Source organism: Cydia pomonella, chromosome 3 (assembly GCF_033807575.1).
Source record: "Cydia pomonella isolate Wapato2018A chromosome 3, ilCydPomo1, whole genome shotgun sequence".
In the NCBI taxonomy this organism is placed as follows: Eukaryota; Metazoa; Arthropoda; class Insecta; order Lepidoptera; family Tortricidae; genus Cydia; species Cydia pomonella.
Window position 1 is genome coordinate 20131950 of NC_084705.1, and position 27989 is coordinate 20159938.

Below are 27989 nucleotides of genomic sequence, written 5' to 3' on the forward strand. Positions count from 1 at the left end.
CCTACGGGGCCAATGGTGTTTCCAAATCGACCAAGAACCCGTTAAAAATATACACACAAAATTTCATCTAAAGCTGTTTCAGCAAATCAAATTTGACGATATACCGCAACGCCACCTACCGGGTCCAATTACAAACCATCCATGTATACTAATAAACCTTTTCCAGAATGTTACAAACACTTTTCTGAAAACCGCATCAAATGGTTGCAAAAACATATAAACACACGGGTCAAACTTAGAACCTCATTTTTTTTAACTATAACACAACTTTAAATATATTCTTATTAACCAGTATGATTTTGTAAGTTCGATATTACAATAATCAACGGCGGAAATCCATATTACACCGACCAAAACCATCAAAAATTTGTTCTGAAAGTTTTGTTCTTTATATCATAAAGTATCCATTATCCATTAGCATATCTATAATGTTAATATTTAGAGAAAATATCGAAGCATCAATTAATCGCTATTCCGTTCCGCTGTGTACAGATTATCGATAACATGATTAAAATCGACAAGTCCACTTCCCTGAAAACATGCTAAAACCCAGACATACACATTTTTACACACACATACACCAGCACATACAGCCTGCCCACACCTAAATGACTACGGCTTGAGTATCAAATTTTGTACTGATAACAGACAACGGGGGGTGATAATACTGATAATCAAAAACACACGCAGTATCTATATTTACCTACCTACTTGTAACAGTAGTATTATAATCAAGTTAACTATGTACGACGTAGAGCCCGAAGCGCAGCAACAAGAGTCCGACTCCACCACGACTAGCCTGGCAGATTGTAAGCGGGAGTGCCACAAGTATCGCCGATCGGACCCGGCACCCTCGCCGTGTTAACCAGGCCACTGTTTATTTACTAATTCCTTTGCTTTACATTTAAATGTAAAGAAATATAAGTAGATAAATTGATGATTTCCTTAAAATATAACGGGGGATTAAATAAGATTGCGGATTACTTACTTAAAATATATATTTGCAAATATTTATAGGTACAGGCCTATTCGAACGTATACTGACATCCGAAATATAATATGTCTAATAATGTCATTTAGATTTCATTTTCCGACTTTCGGATGATCCAATATACCCGGAATATGGCGGATCCAGCATTTGATTGTGCATTCTGCTGTTTAATGTATAATGTTGATAGAGAATGCAGTGCCAGCAAACTGTTAACGGATGCAGTTAAAATTTATTTTTAAATTAATGACTAATGATAAACGCACATAGCACATCATGCATTAATACTTTGTAATGTGAAGTGTTTTAATTGTAATCTACGCTTACTGTCGTGAGGCTGCCACTTCATCCAATAAATAATATCATTCCCATCACACCAACTGGTAAATGCCCTCTTGATTGTCCAAAAACGAATGAGAAAGATGCATTTTAACCATATGAGGCAAAGTAATCGGATGCAAATTTTGAGTTGTGTCCTTAATAAATTCAGATACTCGTATTGTCTATGGCACTTGTCTTTTTGTATGGAAAAATCTCTATGATAACTGTGAATGTGAAATTATTTTTTTCATACTCGCAGCTCGCAGCAGTGATATGATAGGTATAAGTTGAAGCATAATATACGGTTCAACTTAATTTACCTAATTTGGGGCGTAAATAACCGCTGAACCGATTTAGATGAAATTTTGTAAGTATAGAGATACTGTTGACTCCCGGGGAATAACATAGGATAGTTTTTATCCCAAAAAATATCCCTTAAAACTGAAAAGGAAGGTGGGAGTTTGTATAGGGAAACAATAACCACTGAACCAAACTTGACTTAGAATAGAACCTAAACTGAAACAATTATTAATCTCAGACCTCGCCAACAATTGTAAATAAATGAAAATGAGACGTGTTTTCGTGTCTTTTTTCTATCGGGTCAACTTTAGTCTTTTCAGGTTTTGCTCAGAATCTGCCCTCGCAAATATAGGTAGTCTAGTTTCCGAGTTTTTTCATCGCATTTTGTCTTTTTTGTCATGTAAAAATTCAAAATATAAACTACAATTTTGCTTTGCTTAGCTCCCTCTTAACTAGATAATTTAAATTTTTGTGTAGAATTACATTCCATTAAGTGTAACTAAGAGCAGATGATGAATCTTAATGGAGTGTTAAAATAATTATATGGATTACACTCACGTATTTTTAGTCACTCGCGCGACATGTCTCGGAGAGCTTAGGTCTCCTTTCTCAAGGACTAACAGTGCGAGCAGCGTTCACGACGGCCGTGAATCGCGTACTGCTCCGCGCCGCGTCGCACGCTGCGCGCGCGCTGATAGAACCGGTTGGGGGCGATCTTGCGCTGTCGTAATAGGCGGGCATTTCACCTAAATTATTTATAGCGGTACTAGAAAACATATTTCGCCAACTAGACTGGGAAAAAACTGGAATAAAAATATTCGATAAACATCTTAGCCATTTGAGATTTGCTGATGACATAGCAATCTTTTCAGAGAATACTAAAAATCTACAACAAATGTTAAACGACCTAAACAAGGAAAGTTATAAAGTTGGATTAGAAATGAACCATACTAAAACAAAAATTATGACTAACAGGGAACAAACAAAAATCTTCATACAAAACAAAGAACTTGAATATGTAGATCACTACATCTACTTGGGTAAACGGATATCATTTAGTACCGACAGCAATAGTGAAGAGATAGATCGCAGAATTAATATCAGCTGGAGAAAGTTTTGGAGTTTCAAAGAGCTCCTAAAGGGAAACTACAGCCTAAATATGAAAAAAACAGTGATGAACACGTGCATCTTACCTTGCCTCACATATGGCAGCCAAACCTGGGTGCACACAAATAAAACCAAACTAAAAATAAGAACCTGTCAAAGAGCTATGGAAAGGAGCATCCTAAAAATAAAACTAAAGGAGAAGGTTAATAGTAAACATATCAGATCCAAAACAAAGGTCATAGATGCACTTGAGTTTATACTCAAGCAGAAATGGAGATGGGCTGGCCACATAGCCAGGATGACAGATGGAAGATGGACCAGCAAAATCACAAAGTGGCCAGGACCACATGGGAAGAGAAAATCAGGAAAACCCAAAACAAGATGGTCGAAGGACATTATAGATATAGCCGGCGAAAATTGGCCAATCAAGGCCAAAGACCGAGCCAAATGGAAAAACATGGAGGAGGCCTATACCCGACAGGGGTCCATAATGTAAAATGAACTAAAAGCAAATCAAATTTGATTAGAATCAAAACCAACACAATGTAACAAAAAACGATATGGAAATAAAAAAAGGCTTTAATAATAATAATTAATAATAATAGGCGGGCATAGTGGTGTGGTGTTTGGGTCACCCAACACTTGTAGCGACAAACAGCACGAACTCACTATGTCCACTATACTGTCACCACACTCACTGGCTTTCTGCTTAAGGATCACAGACTTCCATGCTGGCGGCACAGCCGAGCCGCTGTCTCGATTGAAATTAGGGCGCCGCCCAATCTCGATCGCTTTACGTATTTTACGTGGTACGTAACATTTTTCTCGTACCTACCAGTAACCTCGCCTTGTCAAATCGAAGATAGTGCGACGTGCCTGTATCCAGGGCGTGCTCTGCCACTGCTTAATGGAGTGTACTTAATGTACATACTTTTGACTTTCACGTGTCGTTCCAAAAAAGTGGGTAAGTAGGTATCTAAGCATGTGCATCGTCTGCCCACTCTGCCCCTAACGGTGGAGTAGACAAAAGCCGGACTTATTGGCTTTTGTCTACTCCACCGTTAGGTTAGGTTAGTTTCTACTGGCGGCTCCAGCATTGGTTAGGTAACAGAAATGTTTTAGGATATCTATCTGTACTTACAGGTATCGGAGATGAGCGCTTCAGCATTTGTTTTGTGGTAGGTATACTGTAGATTATTATTAAAGCCCCATTTGAGCACAGTTGCAGCATTTGAGTATAGAATCCCTAATACCTAACTAATTATTATAGGTAGGTAGTAGTAGGTAGGCTACGAAGGTAGTTCTTTCTGCCTGTTAACTCTCCGTGCTTAAACCACTGGGTCGATTTAATTAGACGTTTGGTATGGAGATAGTGTCAGTCCCGGGAAGAATAGTTTAGTATAGTTTTTGTCTCAGAAATCATCATTATACATGCATACGAAGTCACGGGGCATAACCTAGTTAACAATATAAGGCTTAAATATCAAAACATTAGCTACATATATTGTAAAACATAGCATTGCATTGTATTGTTAGCTACATGTATTGTTTTGTACATATAATGTATTAAATAGTAATAGGTATGATAATTTATATACAGTTATCTTATTTTGACCTAGTTAGTAGACTGTAGTCTCGCCTTCTGCCTAGAGAAGGAAAATGGCAAGTTTCTAAAGCACCCAGGTATTCATAGTACCTACACCTTTTAGCTCTATAGCTAATTAGTGGTATAGCGCTGGTGGCCTAGAGGTAAGAGCGTGCGACTTGCAATCCGGAGGTCGCGGCTTCAAACCAAGCCAAGTTTTTCGGAACTTTGGTACGAAATATCATTTGATATTTACCAGTCGCTTTTCGGTGAAGGAAAACATCGTGAGGAAACCGGACTAATCCCAATAAGGCCTAGTTTACCCTCTGGGTTGGAAGGTCAGATGGCAGTCGCTTTCGTAAAAACTAGTGCCTACGCCAATTCTCGGGATTAGTTGCCAAGTGGACCCCAGGCTCCCCATGAGCCGTAGCAAAATGCCGGGCCTACGCGAGGAAGAAGAAGAAGCCAATCATTGGTATCAGGTAAACTTTTCGGTTTCGGTTGGTGAAAGAAATAAAATGCTAAACTATACCTAAAGTCAATACAAGCAAGCGTGGCTGGCCTTCACATTGGGGCCTGTTTACATATTGATTAGTTTTTATTGCGAGTTCATATATATACTGCTTGCGTTTAGTGGCAAATGTATGAACTCGCACTAAACACCAATCAATGTGTAAACAAGCCCCAGTTTGTAGGCCAGTTACACTTACCCCGCAACCACCTCATATCAGTTTTATCGCTTTTTAGGGTTCCGTAGCCAAATGGCAAAAAACGGAAGCCTTATAGATTCTAGTCTGTCCGGTTATGTCACAGCCACTTTTTTCCGAAACTATAAGACTATACGGTTCAAACTTGGTAAGTAGATGTATTCTATGAACCGCATTAAGATTTTCATACAAAAATAGAAAAAAAAATTTGGGGGTTCCCCATACTTAGAACTGAAACTCAAATTTTTTTTTTTCATCAAACCCATACGTTTGGGTTATCTATGGATAGGTCTTCAAAAATAATATTGAGTTTTCTAATATCATTTTTTTCTAAACTGAATAGTTTGCGCGAGAGACACTTTCAAAGCAGTACAATGTGTCCCCCCCCCCCCTGTAACTTCTAAAATAAGAGAATGATAAACTAAAAAAAAATATATGATGTTCATTACCATGCAAACTTCCACCGAAAAGTAAGTAGTTTTTTTTAAATATGTCATAAATGGTAACCCTTCATGGGCGAGTCCGACTCTCACTTGGCCGTTTTTTAGGGCATACCTGACGTGCCCCGTGCGGCTCTCGCGCGTCCTTTTCCGGATTATAATAATAAAATAATGACAATATTTAGCGACAAATCAAAAAGGATGCAATTATAGGTGGTCGCTAACCGCATCAACCAACGTCGGTTGCCTGTCAACCCCATACTTGCCCATACTTTGATTCGTCGTTCACATTTAGGTGTGGAGCCCCATCTAGCGTACAGTAGATCGTTTTAACAAAAACACTTAGTTGATACTAGGTTTGCTATTCAACACGAGATGGCGCTAAACACGTTTAGTTATGTTTATACTAGATGGCGTTGTATTATCAACCATAATTTGTATAGTAACTTTTTTCAGTGTTTCTTATTATTATTCATGTATTTACAACAACGATTTAAACCAATTAATTACACTTGCAATTTTACACTAAATACATAAAATATTCAGTTTTAAATAAATGAACAGCTTTAGGTACATTTGACAGCGCCATTGGCGCCTAGAAGCCAGTTTATTTTATTTACTTATAACATCGTTGGGAGATTGCTAATGACTTACCTTCGGATCGGAATTAGTAGCGAGCTAAGTATGATTGTAGGGCTATAAAACACCAAGAAACGCTTCCGGTATTTCGGTAAGGTCACGTGTCGTAAGTTTACTAACAACTGGCTCGTGTAAAATTAAACAATTAGTTGCAGTAGCTTAACTTCTGCGACGATAACTATGCATTTAGATCATTAGGTGTTTAGATCAACTTTATGTAGCTTAGGTACAGTAATATTTACGGTATTTACCTACTAGCGAATACTCCTCAGCTAGCGTAGACCAAATAACATACCTACATGTAGGACTTACTTTTTTTCAATAGGGCAAGACGCTATAGCCTATAAGCCTAGGTACACCAAATCACATTGGTAACGAAAAAATGTTCGATGAAAATTTAACAACCGCAAAGTTTTGCATCAGACTTCCGTTAGTCAAAGTACTGTAGTGGACTCTGTGTATGTGCAATGTGAATCTAAATATGTAGCTACCACACGTTGAGGCAAAACGGTAAAAAATCACAAGTAAGCATTACCATGTTATTAGCTATTAGGCCAAGAACCTAACTCTTGCTACCAGAGTGAGTGACAATATTAATTAAGTGTCTACACACTTATCGACCATATCCATTCGGGACTATTCACCTACGCTCGGTTCCTTTCTATATGTGTGATCCAAACTAGTATCTAAATAAAATACAATAATTGTGCATCTAGTACCTACTAGAAGGTACTTTGATCGAACTAACAGGAGAACTCAATGAGAAAATAATATTTATGTAATCAATCTTATTTATAGACTCGTAATAATGAAGCAAAGTTTGTCCAAACTATGTTTGCTTGTTTGCCTATCCATCGCACGCAACTATGGAATGATGATAAGAAATAACGCGCTCATGTCCAAAATGGTTTCGGATTTCCACGCTCCCAAGGCGAAAACAGAAGATATCATGCGGAACGTGCTATGCAAGAATTTCCCTTCCATCCCATGCAAACTCATCACTAAAGACGACGCGCTAAGAAGTTTGATTCAAAAAACCATAAGACTGCTAAATGAAAAGCAGCGAAACCTTCAAAATGGAACCACAACGACCGAACAACAGACTCAATTCCCAGTCGTCAACAGCGATGAACTATCCCAGTATCTGGCAGTGGAAAACACGGGTTACTTCACTGATAAACATAAACATAACAAAGAGCGGCGCATTGACACACCTAAAACCGGGTGGCCGAAAGACGTAGACAAGGGAGCACAACGAAGGGGCGTTCCTGGTCATAAAAATATTAAGAAATACTTTCCACACAAAATCAAGTATAAGGATAGAAACGAGATAAGTAACATCGCAAAATCTCGGGAAAAAATTTCAAACTCCGAAGAAATACTTAATCTAGACGGAAAGAAATACGATAATTTCAACTATAAGGAGCCAATTAATATGCCGATGTGGCAGATAGACTACACGAAGCACGGGGATCCCAAAATACCAAATTTTAGTGAAGAATCAGACCAGCTCAGAGGCAAGCTGGTCAAGATCGGTTCAGACACAGAGAACACAGTCTATAAGCACAGGACTGGCGTACTGCATCCCAATGTTTACATCAAAAACAGTGCCAAAAGAATTCAAGAATATTAAGTAAAAATCATAACTTAAACGATATATATTTAACTAGGTACAATTATTATAAGTAATCAAACCTGAAGTTTGTTATACCTATAAAGTAAAACTAGGTTATTTTATTTATGATCCTCTGGAGCCCAAGTGTAAATTTATTCGATGGCTTGGACGTGACGTACGTCATCTCATTTTGTATGGGATTTAGAAACAGCGCGCCAAGCGGAACGTTTTGGAAACTCAAAATCGCATACAAAATGAGACTTAACGCAAACGCGTACGTCACGTTACGCCATCGAATAAATTTACACTAGGGGTACAGGTGAACGTTCCTTACTTTAAAATAAAACAGATATAGATGCCTATGTGCTTACCTAAATATACTTAATAGGACAGGTATTTGTACCTAGCTACTGTTACTTATCGTTAACGTTAGTATATCATGTTCGTATCTGAATTTGTATGGTAATGTCTGTTATTAAGTTACGAGTATATACTTATAGGTACCTATTTCATTATGATTTCAAGTAATGATCACAACTGACCTCATTAAAATATGCTTAGAAGGCATGTGCATCAAAGATCATTGAGCGTTTTACAATACTTTCCATTAGAGTTCATTAGACTAATTACGAGTGTGTATTACGACTACCTACTCATAACTACTTCAGTATTTACTTATTGAGCCTTCAAAGAATTAATACTACAAATTAATTTATCAGACGAACTCTACTATCTGAATCCCACATAATGATAATATTATCTTAAAACCACAGCGAGTGTCAGCGGTTTGACCCGTGTGCGCATCGCGCATCTCGGCACATGGCATTATTATTCTAACCTTTCACGAAAGCACACCGCTATGTCGCGGCCTGTTCTGTCGTCGCACGTTCTCGATACGTCCACGGGAAGACCAGCGGTGCAACTCTTCACAGAGTTATTCAAGCAAAAGGGAGATTCGTGGGTATCGTGGCACAACACCGTGACAACAGGCGATGGAAGAATCCAGTTTCCCTTTACCAAGGATTCCATGAGTGCAGGCACATACAAATTGAAATTCAACGTGGGAGATTATTACACGAAGAACGGGAAAGAAACGCTTTATCCTTATGTAGAGGTATGTATTGATACAAAAACAAACTGAGTATGGATTTATACTTTGTAGGTTAGCATTTTATTAAATAATATTACCTAGCTAATTTGTTCTCGACATCTTCACTAGGTAATTAATGATAGTGACATTGATATCGGCGCCACCTACGTATAGCTAAAGATACTTACATTGATTAAGATGCGTATAATCTAAGACAATTTCGTGCTTCGAAGTTGACAGGTAAACGAGATGGCGCTGTACAGCTCCATACATTCTGCGGTAAATCTGATTGTCAAAAGTTGACATTTGACAATTCAGTGACCGCAAAACATGTTTTGGATGTCAAACTAAGGGGCACGTTTTTTCTTCGACTTTACAATCAATCAATTCTCTTTTGTATAGCCTAAAGTCTGGCTTAATAAAAGTAGCTCAAGAAAATTAATAAAATCAGGAGAAATAATTCGTGTAGTTTTGAAAATTGATATAAGGTGACTGTGGGCAAGACCGGCATACTTTATTTATTTTTTACATTGGAGTATTCTAGCTCCGTTAATTATTCACTTACGTGACCGCTTGTAATCACATACGATGAAGAATTTCATAAATAATAGTAAGGCTATAGTGACAGATCATTATATACATAAATTAAGCAAAAACAATAGTATTTTTAAAAATTCGGCGAGTAGACGGACTTCCCGTGTAGTTTAAGGTAAGTCCGTCTAGTAACGATATCAGCCATACTATGGGTACTTATGTGTTCGTATTCGAATCCTTACAAAGAACGAAACAAGACAATGAAAAGTGTACTCTAAACTTGTTAATATAGGGTTTAGATTCGAAATAAACACAATTTTTCTTATTAAAAGGTAAGTCCGGCATATATTACGTAAATGGGGTGGTAAACCTTTTTTGGAAAATAATTATAAGTACTTATTTTTTGGACTTCTCAAATAAAATACTAATAGTCGTGTTAAATTTACTCGTTGTTTTAAATTTACGGAGATCAAAGAGGGTTACATAAATAAACTCATAGTAGTAGCAATTTTAAACTACGAACACCGTTTAAGTTTAAATCAAATAGTGATTGGCAAATCAAACTCCAGAACACAAGTAGGTACCCTACATACGTAAATTTTCAGGATAAGTAAGGCGAAGAACCCACGTCACATAGCGGCGTGGCACGCGCGGTATAGCGTTGGCGTGGCGCGTAACCTTGTATCACGGTGTAGGCAAAACGCCTAAACAACGATAAGTACAATAAATGTTCCGAAATAAAAAATACGTACGGACTGATATGGCTGCAATGATTTTAATCTTCAAAACTGTCAAGAAAACATGACTGTACAACCGTATTCTATAAAGAGGAGTAAAAAGGGTAATAATATGTGTCATAGGTATAATAATATAACATATGAAGGCGATGATCATCCGAATCCCGGTAGGGGCATTTGCTTGTATAATCTACACAGATATTTGTTCCTCCAGTCATGTTTGTTTTTTATGTATTTATCTATATAAGTTTATATATGTCGTCGCCTAGCACCAATAGTAAAAGCTAAGCTATGCTTAGTTTGCGGCCATTATTTATTTACTTAATAGGTATTTTCTTATTTGTATTTTCGGTTACATAGTGCTGAGGATGAGGAACACATTTCTTTAGTAGTATCGAAATTAAAATTGTTAATAAACACAAAACACAAACATCATGCGCAATGTCGTAAAGATGCGTATCTGTAGTAACCTTATAAAATCGTAATAAAAAATATTGAAGCCATTTAACAGTTGGTAACCTCTGATTCAAGGAAAGTCCGGCATATGACGGACTTGCCTGGTGCATAGTAGACGGACTTTCCAACTTAGCAAAATTTTAATGTGATGAATGATAAAACGTATAATTACAAAACTAAGCCAATATCTGATAATTTAAACACATAATAAAGATTGTCGGGTCTTATATTACTTACGTAGTCAATTTCGGTTCAAAATTGTGTCACAAACTATTTTTAACAATTTTATTTGCAGAGACAGTCGCACTATCACTTCGAGTTCCATACACGTAATGACTTGTTTACGCGGATTGCTCTGAAGTTCGTTGTCACAGCGCCATCTGTTTTAGAGTGAGGGAACTAGCGCGAAAAACTGACTAATAAACTCGACGCCAAAGCGGCAAACTCTTTCTAATTCAAAAGTTATAATGTGTTGACGGACTTGCCTTGTAGACGGTCTTGCCCACAGTGACCTTAGTTATAACGTGTCCAGATAAAGATATTGAAAGTTCTCGGGGGGGAAGATACCTTTTTTTGCAGATTTTTTGCTCATATCTTGAATATCTGTACAAATAGCATTATAATTACTTCGGACAAAAGTTTTAATACAAAATTTCCTACAAATTTAGTTATGTTTATATACTACGATCAGTACTTTAGGAGCTACAGGATGTTTAAGTTAACGAAGAGACAAAAAAGGTCGATTTAAGAAAACGTCGTTCTTTCGTAATTATTCCTCATAACAATTTTTTTTTTGTTTAGTCACCTGTTGACCAAATATAAAAAAAACCGGCCAAGAGCATGTTGGGCCCTGCTCAGTGTAGGGTTCCGTAGTTACCCGTTCGTCAAGATACCGCTTGACCGATCAGGTCCGCTATAGTTTTAAAAGATTTTACTGTGCTTTACTTTCACGATTTTTTTCATATTTTTGGACCCATGGTTCAGAAGTTAGGGGAAGTAGAGGGGGAAATCTATTCTTTTTTTTCTTTCAGAGCGATTATTTCCGAACATATTTCGTGTATCAAAATATGGTTTTGGAAGACCCGTATTCGTTTTCAAAGACCTATCCAACGACACCCCACATTATAGGGTTGAACCCAAACAAACATCTTAAAAAAAAAAAAAAAATTAATTTATGACTATTACTAACATTACTTTAAATTTTACAAGAATAATATATTCAGACCTCTATCTTGATAACTTTTTAGGGTTCCGTAGTCAACTAGCAATCCTTATAGTTTCGCCATGTCCGTCTGTCTGTCTGTCTGTCCGAGGCTTTGCTCCGTGGCCGTTAGTGCTAGAAAGCTGAAATTTGGATGGATATATAAATCAATAAAGCCGACAAAGTCGTACAATAAAATCTAAAAATTTAATTTTTTTTAGGGTACCTCCCCTACACGTTAAGTGGGGGTGAATTTTTTTTTTTGCTTCAACCCTACAGTGTGGGATATCGTTTGAAAGGTCTTTCAAAACTAATAGGGGTCTTCAACAAATATTTCTTGATAAAGTGAATATATTCGGAGATAATTGCTCCGAAAGAAAAAAAAAAAAGTGTCCCCCCCCCCCCCCTCTGACTTTTGAACCATAGGTCCAAAAAATATGAAAAAAATCTTGGAAGTAGAGCTTAAGAAAGACATTAAATGAAAACTATAGCGGATATGATCAGTTTAGCTGTTTTTGAGTTATCGCAAAAAGTTTCCCCTCCATAGTAAAAAGACGTACACCCACAGTTCATCCCTTGGTTAACAATCTACCATACTTTAAGCTCCAGTTTAGCTTATTGTGACGGAAGAGTAACTACGGAACCCTACTCTGAGCATTGCCCGACATGCTCTTGGCCGGTTTTATTTTATATAGTTTTGATCACTTTTAAGGCAGTTTACTGAAGCTCTAATCGTCTTATTAATAATTATTTATAAAAGCACTCTATATTTATATTCTACTATTTCTACTGTTTTTATTAGTATTGATCTTTGGTGGTAGGTACTGGGATTTTTTAGTTACCACTGGTAACAACTTGATGGTAAGTGGTAACTAGTGGGAATAACCTAAAAAGTTATATCGATATCTAAAACATCAGTAAATCCAGCACGACTGAACTACTTCATAAAGTACTTATTTTTTTGTTAAATTTGACTAAACTATTATTTTCCAGATTGTCTTCGAAGTGAAAGAAAACGAACATTACCACATCCCACTGCTGCTCAGTCCCTATGGTTATTCCACGTACAGGGGAAGCTAATCATTTTACGGAAAGTACTTCGGACCCGGAACGATCCGATTCGAAGAATGATTAAGACACGTTTATGATCTTGGAAAGATCTTTAAAAGATCAATAACTAAACGACATGTCAAAATTGACGTTTAGTTCGATTCCGCTGTCATCCCAATAAGATCTATCTACGATATTTCTAACGTCAGGTTCCTAAAGGGGGTAACGAGGGGTGTGGGAGGGGGGGCCGTTTAGCGTTGGCAACGCGCATGTAACTCCTCTGGACTTGCAGGCGTACATAGGCTACGGAGACTGCTTACCATCAGGCGGGCCGTATGCTTGTTTGCCACCTACGTAGTATTAAAAAAAACATTGGTTGCTCGAATCGAGCTGCTTCTGTCAATTATACTACATACAAACGATATCTAAATAAAAACTTATCGTTATCGTATCTCATTCTTCGAATCGGGCCGGAAGCCTAATTTAATTACCAAAGTTACGGGGTAAAACTTAGCACGTGATTGTGATTAATAAATAATACAACAAATCCTATAGTAGTTCTCTTTTATCAATTTAAATAAAAGCGGTCAAGTGCGAGTCGGACTCGCCCATGAAGGGTTCCGTACCATTTATGACGTATTAAAAAAAACTACTTACTAGATCTGGTTCAAACCAATTTCCGGTGGAAGTTTGCATGGTAATGTATATCATATATTTTTTTTAGATTTTTCATTCTGTTATTTTAGAAGTTACAGGGGGGGGGGGGGGACACATTTTTTCACTTTGGAAGTGTCTCTCGCGCAAACTATTCAGTTTACAAAAAAAATGATATTAGAAACCTAAATATCATTTTTAAAGACCTATCCATAGATACCCCACACGTATGGGTTTGATAAAAAAAGATTTTTTGAGTTTCAGTTCTAAGTATGGGGAACCCCCAAAATTTATTGTTTTTTTTTTCTATTTTTGTGTAAACATCATAATGCGGTTCATAGAATACATCTACTTACCAAGTTTGAACAGTATAGCTTTTATAGTTTCGGAAAAAAGTGGCTGTGACAGAATCGGACAGACAGACGGACATGACGAATCTATAAGGGTTCCGTTTTTTGCCATTAGGCTACGGAACCCTAAAAATGGATAATATTACACGTGCATCTCTTCGTTCCTGTTTCGCTTCGTCGTTTAAATCGTGCCGGTAGTAGCGCTTGTGGCCCTTTAGCGCCGACACCTGGCCGTGGTCGCGCTGCGCGTACTGTTGCAGATGAAAGGGTCACCTGGGTCGCTATGACGCGCTGCCACTCGCCTACCGGCAGAAAAAAATGATATTAGAAACCTAAATATCATTTTTGAAGACCTATCCCTAGATACCCACACGTATGGGTTTGATGAAAAAAAATTTTTTTTTAATTTTTATGACGTCTTCTTCTTCCTCGCGTTGTCCCGGCATTTGCCACGGCTCATGGGAGCCTGGGGTCCGCTTGACAACTAATCCCAAGATTTGGCGTAGGCATTAGTTTTTACGAAAGCGACTGCCATCAGACCTTCCAACCCAGAGGATAAACTAGGCCTTGTTGGGTTGTTAATTTTTATGACGTATTAAAAAAAAAACTACTTACTAGATCTAGTTCGAACCAATTTTCGGTGGAAGTTTGCATGGCAATGTATATCATATATTTTTTTTAGACTTTTTCATTCTGTTATTTTAGATGTTACGGGGGGGGGGGGGGGGACACACACACTTTTTACCACTTTGGAAGTGTCTCTCGCGCAAACTATTCAGTTTAGAAAAAAAAGATATTAGAAACCTCAATATCATTTTTAAAGACCTATCCATAGATAGCCCACACGTATGGGTTTGATGAAAAATGTTTTTTTGAGTTTCAGTTCTAAGTATGGGGAACCCTCAATATTTAGTTTTTTTTTTCTATTTTTTAAACCTTAAACCTTAAAGAACTAGTTTTTGTTATTACCTAATTATTTTTTATTGTTTTTACATGTTTTAAGCTTATTGATCTTATCGCGAGGTGTACAGCTCACGGAGCAACTAGACGTAGTCATAGTATATATATATAGGGGTACTTACTTTGTACTTTTTTTACAAAAAAAGGACATCATCAATATCCCACAAAGAAGTATATTCATCAATAAAGTACACCCGCAATTCTGACTGTCAGAATAGCGGATGTACTGTTTCTTGGTGATAACTTTAAGTACCGTGAGGTAAAAAAAAAATTAATGGAGATACTAAATAGTACAAATTAGGTACAAAAATATGATAAGTTTTTTATTTATTTATTTAGGTACACCCGCCATTCTGACTGTCACCAGAGCTAGCCAATATACTTGTTATAATGTAGTAGTTATGATGGAACCAGTAAAATCTTTTACATTTATGGTGTCAATTATTTAGGTACATTATATGATTTTTATTTTTATTTCACGAATTGGAATTTTAACTGTTCAATTGGGACCGTGCGAAGTGCATGGTGGGGGTAAGTAAAGCGATCCCAGCGCATAAGGTGGTAAAAATTTGAACTAACTGCGGATAGCGTCTTTAACATTTCGTACAATTATATGGCTCGAAATGAAACTTTGATTTACGATTACTCCTGAAATATTAATTTAAATTGTATGGTGTAAGGGACCATTGTAATCTGTATGAAATGCTTAATATAACTAACGTATTTATTTTGATAATTGTTAATAATGTATCCATGTAAATAGCTTTGCAAATGCCACATATTACGTGATCTTTTTCTAGAAGTTAAGAATGGATATAGTAAGTTATCCTTAAAAGATAGACATTTAACATCGCGGACTTTTTTGTAGACCTACGAATGAGAAACAACCCCACCATACATTGTGTTGTTATAGCTCAAACGGATTAGGCAGCGTTTTCGATTAAAGCTCCTAGCCAGCGTGATTTTTTCCGACAACATCGTTAAGTATATTTCAAAGAATTTACACAAAACCTTAACAAGTTATATACTTAAGTCTTCCTCAAGAATCACTTTATTGATAGTTGAAAGTCGTATTAAAATCCGTTCAGTAGTTTTTATTTTTGGAGTAGTTTTATAAGATGTAGTGAATTGACGTTTTCCCCTAGACTTGCGGACACTAGGTTGCGTGACAGTCGTGCACGCTCCCAATATAACAACTATCAAAATCGACATATGTATGATAAAAAAGATAGGAATAAACCTCGGCCGTCATAGGTGGGAAGGATTCATTCCCATCCTATTAATAAAAGGGGGTTTAGACCAATAACATGACTCTGTTAATAAAAATAAAAAAATCGGCTTAAGACGCGTTTAGTATCCAGTATCATGTTATTAATCACTTGTGTAAAGCGCCTGCATGTTCTGTGTGTGCCTGAACTGCCTGTAATAAAGATGTGATATCGCCATTTCAAATAAGCAGGCGTGTCTATATATATATATATATATATATATATATACTTATTCAATTCCATATTACTCTTTAACCGCTCTCTGAATTTGATTGTGCTTCATACATGTGGAAGCACATTGCGAGCACTAACCTTAGGCAGTACTTTCACCCTTGAGTAGGCAGCCATTAGCTAGAACTGGAAATGCACCCGCCAACCAGACGTCAGGATGGCGGGCGTCATTATTTTCTTAAATATCTCTGGAGTTTAAAGAGCACATTGCTCCAATTTTGGCGCACATTTGGCACATTACTAGCACTAACTCCTGATGTATACCGCAGCTTCATTTGCTGATGTACACCCGCCATCCTGACACTCACTGAAAACGAACTTTTGTTTACACCAAAAGATCAAGAATGAATGCTCTGCTTTGGTTCTAGCTCTTAACACAAGCTTAGAGCATTCAACCAACCGGAGTCGCCTTTAAGAGCTTACCCCTCTGTCGAAAACTTCGGCCAACGGTCATATACATTGTATGGACTGACATTTATCTGACATGGCTATTTGTACGATTTGACGTACCCCTCCCCCGCAAAAATCGGCAGACGGTTTTGTACAGACAAGGAGTCACCGGTTGGTTAAATGCTCTAAGAACACAAGTAGCAAATGTATGAACTCGCACTAAACACAAAGGACACCGTAGGACATTATCGCGTGGAAAGATCCGTTAAATTAAATTAAGGTTATTATAATTATCTGTCTGTAACTGTATCAACTTAGTTCTTTTTTTTAATTACTCTGTAGTTTCTTTTCGCGGAAATTCCATACAGTGCTGAGAGTAAAACTTGGGCTATTCTTCCCACACCCCGTAAATAAAACAATTGCATAACGAAATGTTGTATAATTTATATATTTGTACATGGTCTATTTTAATCTATCTATAGCGCGTTAGAAGCCTTACCGGCTATGATTTAAATTTGCAGTTCATTTAGTACAATTACTATCCGCTAGGAGTGCTTAAGGCAACCCGATGCTAGCGCCACTTTTAGAACAACAATGCAAACGATTTACGAATATATATACAAAACTATGAAGTAAAACATAATTAGAAGCCTTATGTTTAAAATAAACTTAACCAGAGTAGCGTTTAATAATCAAATTAAGATGAATAACTATCGTTGGAGTTAACGTACATTGCGTAAAAAGTTCATTAATTTATCAGTACCGATTTGATTCTATATTCTAATTCTAATAATTTACTTGGTAATCTAAACACAGTTCAACTTTATTAATACAAAGCAAGATTAAAACTAAGTAAGAATTACTGGTGTATTATTACTATTATTAGGTAATGGTGAATGTGACAAATGTACATAGTTAATTTAACAACATTAACATTTCAATTATGAATGCATTAAATAGTTAATGTTTGACTTATTATTTAACTATGAAATTCGGTTTATTGATAAAAATCAAAGATTTTTGAATAACAAAGATTTTTTTAAATTATACTTTGTTGATAAATGCTATGTATAAGCAGTGTTTTACGTCTTTAAGTACCTATATATTTTTTTAAATATGTTTTCGTGTGAACATTAACTTTTAATTTACTGAGTATTAAGGTCAAATATTAAAAATAATAGCTATTACTATTTAAAGTGTTTATAGCAGAGGTATGCAAAGTAACAAAACCGTCGTAACAGGTAATTTAACTGCACTAGTCCTCTACACACATATTCGTGGAACATACAGAAAAGATTCACTGCCGTTTACATTTACATAACACAACTTAAACATTATAGTTATAATAAGACGCTAAAAAAATATTTCATAAAATTTGGAAGTTATATAATATATCTACGTCCCACTTAAACAAGCGAAAAGATAACCTTCGCTAGTAATCGCTCTATTGCCAAAGAAGAGTTATGCTTTTGTTTTTCCAACGTAACTATATTCCATGATTAAAACTACATCAATTAAGAATTAAATTGGAATGAAGTTTAATCCAGCTTGCGAAGGTTATCTTTATTTTGTAAAAGACAGAAGAATAGCATCAAGGATTCAACAGATTTGAAAAACACAAATAAGTAAGTTTGTAATGGCATATCTTTTGATGCCATACTACTGCCAAAAAGCCAGCAGCTCGCTAGCCTGGTATCCGAGCTAAATCACGATTGTACAACGTTGTACAAATAAATAAACCTGCTCTAAACAAGGATTGGCGGGTCCTGGCGCTGCGCCGGTTCTGTAAGGTAAATGGTCAAAGTCGTCAGTAAAGGCTTCACACTTGCACCGTTTTTGCACCACTAAATATCACAGTTACATATCACAGTAATGTTTTTTCCAGAGTCTTATGCTCCGTCGCTGCTCGCTTCGTCCTCCGACTATTATACCTAGTTTTAAGCTAGAACCTAATTTAAAGACTAGAACATACACAATCACAGGAACACAAACTATATTATAGAACCCAAATATCCCAGAACTAACAGTGGCTTCAAATAATCTATATTCCTTGTCGATGCAATATTCTACCTATACCTGTGTTGGATTGTAATTTTACAGCAACAGCAACAACCGAATAACTATTTCTTTTAAATCGCGTCACGTGCTTGACTTAATTTATTCTTGAACTAAATGTCTCAAGTCATTGTATACCAAAAATATTTACAATTGAATAGAATCTATTTTTTTTGTTTATGTTTTAGTAATTTTTTAAATTTCTAAAAGGTATGAATCTTCTAATCTAAAGGGTATAGGTATCTAATCTAAAGGGTAAGGGTAAGTCGCGGGAGATTTTTTTTAATATATGCCTCGTCCCTTAAATGACTCAAAAGGAATATCAAAAAACATTGTCGTGTTCGCAGAATAATGTGCTTTTCTAAAGGAATAAGACTTGTACTTTATTTATCAAAACTCAAATATAAATTATCTATCGTAGCTACCAAGTGCACAATCCAACAATATATTAATTATGCATGGTTCACAATTTATTCGAGTAGTATTCCAGTCCAGTGATCGAATTCTGCGCTGGAATGCTGCTGGAATAATATGAACCGGCGCTGGAATATAATCATCCCAGTAAGCATTCCAATCCCGTGACTGAAATAATGGTGTACTTTTGATTGCCGCTCGCCCAATCCAGCACCACTGGAATAATGTACCGTCTATCCAGTGCTGGATTAAAAGTAAATAGTGAAAACGTATTGTTTTTTTGGTAACAGTCTCCATAAATTCACTGGATGATGAAAATGTAAACGATTAGATCCAGTTCAGTGCTGGATTCAATCACTGGACTGGAATACTAATGGAATAGATGTGATCGGGGCATTTACTTTTAACGTAGGGACCTTACCCTATTACTCTACGCCTCGATAGTCACTTTTTAACCATATCCAAATCCTCACAACTCACAATTTTAGAGTAGGTACAGCCATGATGAAGGCACTGATGATAATGACTAACCCCCTTATTCATAAACGTCTACTAAAGTTGACAAGCCCCTAATAATCGTTTGTCCCTGTCCGACGTATTGGTATGATGGAAAGGGACCAACGATTATTAGCGGCTTGTCAACTTTAGTAGACGTTTATGAATAAGGGGGTTAGACATTTCATTCTAGGGTCAAGACAAGGTATATAGATTATTATACAAACTAAGACATAAGAAGTATGCTGTCGAGCCTGTGGAAAGAGATGCGTTAGACAAGTAAGCAAATAGACTTTACTCACCGCGGTGCGCGGGCACGCCATACGTCGCGGCTCGCCATCTAGCGTTTAAATCAGAATCACACAATTAGAGAACAATCAACAACACCGCGACTCGTCCGTCCATTTGGAAATCCGACTTGAGAGGTTTCAGTGAGAATCAATATTGCACTCAAGAGCTGTTAATAAACATCTTCACACAAACCCTGTACCGCCCAATATTAGTCTAATAAGAACCCCTTTTTACTAAGTGTCAATTGTGAACCGAAATTCATGAAATTTGGACATATGTATTAATAGACAATCAACTGTTTCGAATTATGCATATCGGTAAAAATGTTTTAAAGATTATAAACTACTTTTTAGTTACCAAAATGAGAGCCAAGTGTGAGTGTTACCCAGCCTTCGTCAAAACTGTTTTGCTCTTTGTGCATTTTACTTAATTCAAATATTTGTAGACAATGACGGGAGAATTATATATTTTTAAGAATGGAGGCAATAACCACTGTAAAATAAATTGATATGAAAATTAACTCATTTGTTCAGTGCCAAATATGAAGGGGATACATCAATTAGGTAAGCGAAATTTCAACTTCAATAAATGTTGGTTATTCGAAATAATAAGGCATTTTTCTGATTGTATTTAAAGTATCCAAATTAATATCCTGCACAGTTTATGGGAGGTCTAAATAACTGAATTAGAATTGCGTCCTTCTCGTTCCCTATAAACAAAACTTACTGTCGATGTATCCACTTAATATAAAGTGCAGTACTAATATAGAAGACAATGATATGATACGTGTATGTACCGAAACATGAACCCCAAATATACATATAATAGTCAGTAGGATAAATAGAAATAACACCTGGAAAATTGTTCGCGCTCAATCAACTACATGCAGGGGTTCCTATCGGTGAAGGGGGGATATGGTAAGGGTATAAAGAAACCATTTTACATGATTTTTACTACCAACAAATATGAAGAAGAGCTCAAAGTAAGGTTCGAAACCCCTGAACTACTACACTTAGCCGACCAGAGCCAGTTGGCAAACTAGTTAAATAGTCAATGAAACAACTCGGAGGAAAGTGTTTAAGTGCAAATGTTATATATAGTAGCATAGTCACAAGGCGTTTAAATTAGCAAAATTCGTGTTGAATATGCCTTCAAATAAACAAACAAAATAAAAATAAAGATTTTTCTTTAACAACCTATGAGCAAGAAAATGGTTTAAAGCGTGTGCAAATAAAAAAAGAAATAGGTAAATTTAATTTAACAAACCATAACATTGGTAGAGATTCGAAAGACGCGGAACACTTGCCGTCTTCAAAGATTAGAAATATTTTTGGGCTCAATGAGGCATACCCTACACGAATTAGATTAAGAAAATCAGTTTAGCAATTTGCTAATATAAAAATCCCTATGGCTACAGAACTGCAGCGGTATATTACACTTTATACTTAAGATAGGAAAAATATCGGAATAAATACAGAGTGCTCACAAGGATCCCGAAAGATTTTAACCACGCATTTCTAAGGTCAAAAGAAGGGAGAATGGTTACATGAGTTTAAGTCAACTTTGCCAAAAAGAGTTTTCGTTTTTGATGTTTGAATGTATTTGTACACAAAAAGTAAATGTTACTGGTAAAACTATCACTTATAAAACCGGGCAAGTGAGAGTCGCACTCCGCACGAAGGGTTCCGTACCATTATTTATAAAAACGGCAAAAATATGTTTGTTGTATGGGAGCCCCCCTGAAATATTTATTTTATTCTGTTTTTAGTATTTGTTGTTATAGCGGCAACAGAAATACATCATCTGTGAATATTTCAACTGTCTAGCTATCACGGATCATGAGATACAGCCTGTTGACAGACGGACGGACGGACAGCGAAGTCACAGTAATAGGGTCCCGTTTGACCCTCTGGATACGGAACCCTAAAAATGAATAGGGAGTATTACTGCAATGTTCTGCCGCCAGAGTGCAGCACTAGCACCTTTCATAAACCATCGAGTAACTTATACATACTGTGCCTTAGACGGTTATTTGAGAAGTTTTTACAGATAGTAAAATATGACATTGATCCATCAAGGCGGCTTGTTTACAAAGGGCCTACCGGGAAACGCGAAAATCGAAATGTAGTTGTCTGCCTCTTCATCACTCGAATATGCAAGAGTGATAGAGAGGTTAGATAACGAAATTTCGATTTTATTGTTTCACGGTAGACCCTCAGGTTGTGATGGATTGTGGTAGAGGTGCCCCCTACGCAGAGTTTCGCGTAATATTCACTATTGGAACTTTTTTTTTAAATCTAGTGTATGCAAAGTGTAACTTGTCACTTTTTAACCGACTTCAATTTCATAGAAGGAGGAGGTTCTGTAGGTATTCGGTTGTGGCTATTTTTTTTATGTACGTTCACCGATTACTCCGACACCCGTGACCCAATTGGAGTAATTCTTTTTTTGTTTGAAAGGAGTTACCTCCAAGTTGGTCCCATTTTAATTTGGTTCTGATCTGTCTGATGATGGGATCCATGAGGAATTGAGGTCCCAGATGGACTCAAGGAAAATCCTGATTATTAATTAAAGTTAACGAATTTAGTTTTAAACATGATTGTGTTTTTCATTCATACGTCACGCGTCACTCATAAGGTCATAAGCTCTTAACAATGCCTTAAAACTAAAAATGGGAAATAAAAACTCTTTACAAAAAAAACCCGGACCCGGGTATGTCCTTAAACTACGTCCAAAAGAGAGGTATGGGCATTGTGAATTTAATCTCGCTTTGTGTGGTAGGGCACAGCCAGTGGATGTCATTCCAGATCTAGAGCAGAGCCCAACTGGGGAAGTACCTCCACCTTACAGAAAACAGCAGCCAAATAAAATAACACTAGACCCTACTCATAGTGTTGTGTTCCTGTCGGTGAGTAAGGTTGCCAGAGCTCAACGAGGGGGGGCGGGGTTACGGTCGGCAACACGCATGTAACTCCTCTGGAGTTGCAGGCGTACATAGGCTACGGAGACTGCTTACCATCAGGCGGGCCGTACGCTTGTTTGCCACCGACGTAGTATATAAGAAGTAAACCGACTTCAAAAAGGATAAATTAAAATATTATCCTTTTTTAAGTATATGCGTTACCAACTGAAATGTTTGAAGTCGGTGCCAAACCAAATAGTAGCAACACCTGGCAAAAAATAATCAGCTTTATGTCTATAAATCACCTTACCACTGTGGTAATAGGTATTATAAAAGTGGAATTAATTTTGTCTGTCTTTTTGTTACCTTCTCATGGCTAAACATCTGAATCGATTTAGGTGAAATTTTGCATGTAGATAAAAAGTTTAAGCCCTGAAGACGGTCCTTGAATTGTTTTATATTTTTGGAAATAACTCGGTCTCAATTCCACACTTGCGTGCAGTTCGAAAATTAGTAAAAATAGTTCTTTAAAAATTAGGACGGCAAATAAACGCATTGGACAAACATGGTACGGACTGCTCCAAGAAGGTTCGACCGTGTGTTCTTAGGTACCTACCTACAGAAAGTATGTTCATTGCTGTCATGTAAGACAATTCAACGTATTGATACATACTGATATAGGCCACATCCTTATCAAATAACAAGAAAATCATGGTATGCTTCAAAATTTGGCTTGACACCGACTTCAAACAAACAAAGTTGGTAACGCGTATAATTAAAATAGGATAATATTTTATTTTATCCTTCTTGAAGTCGGTTAAAAAGGTTTAAAAGTTTTTATTGATAAGATAAATAAGGATATTTATTAGGGTGGTACTTATTGGTAAAAGTTATGTTTCTACGGGGCACCCGCTTAATGTAAAATCTACCAATATTTAAAAAGCAATGTAATTTTTAAATACAGGGGTCGCTACCGCACTTTGAAGATTGGGACCCTCCGTACGGCATGTTTTTTTTATACAGGGTGATTTCGGGGTCGTGGAGCAAGAGAACAAGACATCACACAGAATTCAAAGATGAGTCTAATGATGTTGCTCATTATTTATTATCACCAATAATTATGATTATTTTTCAGATGACAAGTAGAAAAAAACATGTTTGCATACATTTTGGTCACCCTACTCAATGTGACGACTTGTCGCTTTCCATACATCTCTTCGGTGTTATAAATTGCAAGTCACCCATGTATCTTCACTCGAAAATTAATATTTCTTCTTTTCACACTCGACACGGCACAAGATCTACTCGACGTTGCCTTTTAGAAGTACATCCTCATAGGACAATTGCCTTTACCGGTTGTTTCCGTTATCTTGCGACCAAATGCTGGAATGATATACCCCCGCCTTTGAGAGAGCTGAAGTCCAAAAAATCATTTAAACATAGTTTTAAAAAGATTCTCCTCGATAAACAAACCGCTGGTATTCCATACGGCTTTTTGGTCGCAGATTTCAGAATCTAACATGGTGGAGATGGCAGGCAGACACACTGTTCACACCCTTGCTGACTTATTTTTTATCACATACGACTTATATATTATAAACATGTAACACACACATACCCTCATTTTATACATCTGCTGTGACCTGGGTTCCGGCAGAAAACCAGTGCTTTACTCGAAAGAGTGAAGAGTATCACTGAGCCGTGACCCTTTTGTCCTGCTGCAACGCACACAGTATGTAGGTAGGTACTTTTATTTTATTTTATTGTTTATTAATTATGCCTATTTTGTTGTCTCAATTTTCTTTTGTGCTATTTTTATTTTGTTCCTGTAATAATTTGTGTTCTTTATGATGATTTAAACTTTATATTGTGTGTTTTTGCAGCTGCCAAATAAATGATTTATCTATCTATCTATCTATCTATACAGCGTATGTCAAAAGTCATAGGGTGACCATGATTACTTCGTATAAGATTAATTTTACTTGAAAAATAATAAAAATCGAACTAATTATCTTTCAATCAAATACTACCGAATGATAGTGTAAATCATTTATAGATTCAGAAAAAGTGGTTCTGGATCACGACCCAGAAATCACCCTGTATATATTCTGCTCCCATGCCTGCAGAAGATTAGGATATGTTTCATTTTGTTGCTAGCCTCTAATCATTTCTTTGTATCCTGTCTGTGAAAACCGGTAATTGGCATTTCTGATAAATTTTTGTCTAACTTAGTTACTTAATCAGTTACAGCTGTTGGTTTCCCGAATAAAATAAAATAAAAAGGTGTTTTGCACTAGTAACAATATATATTTTTTAATTGGTATTAACTCTAAAACAAGGTGAATTCCAGAAAAGTTCATAGGACATTTTAGTCTTTAAATATGATCAGGAATACACTGTTAAAATCTTTCGGGTACCTTATAAGCATGTTGTATATCTTTGACGTCAAGATATTAATACCCAAGGAAGAGGTGTAAGTATATAAAATAATAAATAACAATATATAATTAGTGCACTAACCTCAAATCCTGAATCTGTAAAAGAGATATTAGTAGTAATAAATAAAACAAAGATAACCCACCTAATTTCCCTCCTCTTGACCGACGACTTCCTTGTACCGCGCAATCATAAGCTTTTTCACAGTGTCGCGATATGTCTCCCCAGGAGTGGGTGTGTAAATGCCTCTCTTCTGCCCAAGACCTGCCAAGCTTGGCCTCTGCTCTGCCTCAATAGGAGCTATCCGTCCCTGTTCAGTTTTGCCCAAACCCCGTCCAGCTGACCAACCCATCTTCTGAAGCATTTTTCCTCCAATGGTATCAACAACGGATGGTGGTGGAGCGGCTTGTATGGCGGGTGGAAGGGGCTCAGGTGGCTCATACCTCTTTCTGACTGGTGTCTCATCCTCTCCAAACTTCATTCGGCGCTCAGCTGCACGGTCTCTATACCCATTCATCTGCGGTGCTGAATCAGACTGTTTCCTATGCGCTGCAAGATTCTGCTTATGTAAGTCTGAAAGAGTCTTGTGCTTTGTAAGGACCTCTGCAGAAGGGAACTTTCTTTTACACAGTAAGCATGTTAATTTTGTCCAGTCAATAATTCCATCATCATTGTCAAATGTTGGTTCTGCTACTCTCTTAATCAAAAACTCATCAGGAGCAGCTGGGACTACAGTTGGGGGTGGGGATATTTCCCTTACATGTGTTAATGACGGCCCAGCTCCAAGCACTGAAAAGCCAATGTCAGCAGAGCCCTTGCTAGGCCCTGTGTCTTGAGGCTGATCCATAACATAGTTACTCTTTGCATTTTCTTTCTTTTGATTCAAAGTTCGAGCCCATCTTTCCATATCTTTGGCTATCTTCTTAGCAACTTTTACTTTGTCCTCTTTATCTTTTTTCTTTTTCTCCTCCGGCTCTTTAGTAATAGTGTTATCCATGGTGACTGCTGGTGGACTAGGCAGCTTAGGCTGATCAGTATTTTGTGAGGCTTGTGTAGCTGCAATATAAGTAGAACTAGTGGCATCCCAATACATATATTGATTAATTTGGCTATTGTAAAAGTACTGTGTGGTTCCATCATAGTACAGACCTGAAGAAGGATCATAGTAGTACCCAGATGTCTCATCATACATGAATGTCCTCACATCGGGTGCATTATACACTGTCGTTCCATCACCTGTGGGAGCCTTGATATTGGTTACAGCTTGTGCACCTGACATAACAAATGTAGGGACTGATGGAGTCCATGTGAGCTGCCGAGCCTGAGCTGCCGTGATAGCTGACTGGGCAACTGCTGCTGCAGCATTAACTCTGTCTGCTTCAGACAAAGCTGAACTGTTGTTGTATGTGGTCATTTGAGAATAATAACTAGAATAGTCGACTGGATTTGGAGCAGGTTTCGGAATCTTCTGGGGCTCATTGTAAAACGATATCAATACTTCCCGGCTATCAATCTCAAGTGGAGGCGAAAGAGTCATCAGTTCAGAATGAGCAGCAGTGGAGTCTGCTATAGAATTAAAATTTATATATGCGAGGCACTTTGAAGCTCCAGTCAAAGTTTCTCTCCCTATTGTGATACCTGCTATAGAATCTAAAACAGCCTTTGAGCATCTCTCTTTCAATGCCTCTAATATTTTCTCTTCAGTTGTTAAAGCATCTAATCTTCTAAACAAAAGTCTTTTTGTGATACCCATGCCTTCTGTCAAGCCATGCCTCTCGGCATCAGCCCCATAAACTGTCCCTTCTGATCGCTTTCCATTGCAGTTGCGTCTGTAGCATATTTGGCGCCTTTTAAAATTATATGAGCCACATTTACAAAACCAGTCTCCTGGGGAGGCATTGACGGCTTGTTCGTCCTTGTTGTCATATGTAGAGTTGACACTGTCGAGTTCGCGGCTGGCGGAGCGGCTACGCGATCGTGAGATGGGCGGTTCAGGTGCACTGATCTTTGGCGGAGAAGGTGGCGCTGGAATGTCGCAGTCGCGTTCCCGCTCATGGCGGCGCGGCGAGTGTCGTCGCGATCGAGAGCGCGAGCGCGAACGAGCACGTTCGTGCCGGTCCCGCGAGCGCCCGCGTCGCTCGTCCCGTTCGTAACGGTCGCCACGGTCGCCGCGGTCACCGCGGTCGGTGCGGTCGCGCCGGTCACGGTCACGGTCCCCGGTGCGGTCGTACCGTTCATAGCGGTCGCGATGGTGACGAGGAGACCCTCGCGAGCGATCAGGAGAATCGCGGCGCATCTCCCACACGGGCGAACGTCCACGCTTCGCCCACGGGTCCGGCCGATCCTGAGTCTCCCACCGCGAGCTCCGGTCACTGCGGTCGTCCCGTCCACGCCACGACATCGCTAATCCCTGCGAACATCCACATAGATCAACAAACATAACTCACGAGCCTTCCCACGTCGCCGTCGCCGCCGATCCAATGGAGCCCTAAAAAATTCTTCGATCAATGACCCCTTCCACATTTTGTTTACCTGTAGTTATCACTTGGTTAATGTATTGGGATTCTGCGCTGAGACATGAAAACTCTTAACGCGGAATCAATTACTGTTTTCCATACAAGTACTGTTACGTTAGGCAATACACATTTTATTAAATTCCCTTTGGCAGACCAAAAAATTAGCAAGATATCGCCATATTGATTTCTTTTTTTTTACTACGCAGAGCGTATGCGTATCTGCGTTTTGTTCTATCAAGAATTTCGGATAGAAGGTT

At 37.6% G+C, this 27989-nt stretch overlaps 2 protein-coding genes across 4 annotated transcripts; one reads left to right on the forward strand and one right to left on the reverse strand.

Annotated features, from left to right (window-relative positions):
* The first annotated feature begins 6405 nt into the window (after positions 1–6405).
* LOC133516242 (uncharacterized) lies at positions 6406–13320 on the forward strand. Its single transcript, XM_061849072.1, has 3 exons — positions 6406–7632; positions 8597–8816; positions 12714–13320. Exons 1-3 carry the CDS (start codon positions 6896–6898, stop codon positions 12798–12800), a joined length of 1044 nt encoding a protein of 347 aa, XP_061705056.1. The 5' UTR covers positions 6406–6895; the 3' UTR covers positions 12801–13320.
* Positions 13321–17047: 3727 nt separating this feature from the next.
* On the reverse strand, positions 17048–27951 carry LOC133516243 (RNA-binding protein 5-like). 3 transcript variants are annotated; one of them, XM_061849076.1, is made up of 4 exons: positions 27749–27951; positions 25362–27626; positions 19890–19927; positions 17048–18406 (listed from the first exon to the last, which is right to left on the reverse strand). In XM_061849076.1, the coding sequence occupies exon 2, from the start codon at positions 27615–27617 to the stop codon at positions 25362–25364; it is 2256 nt and encodes a 751-aa protein (XP_061705060.1). In that variant the 5' UTR covers positions 27618–27626; positions 27749–27951; the 3' UTR covers positions 17048–18406; positions 19890–19927. The 3 variants fall into 3 exon arrangements, with proteins under 3 accessions (XP_061705060.1, XP_061705058.1, XP_061705059.1); XM_061849074.1 differs by having other exon boundaries at positions 25362–27950; XM_061849075.1 differs by having other exon boundaries at positions 17048–19927; positions 25362–27951.
* Positions 27952–27989: the final 38 nt, after the last annotated feature.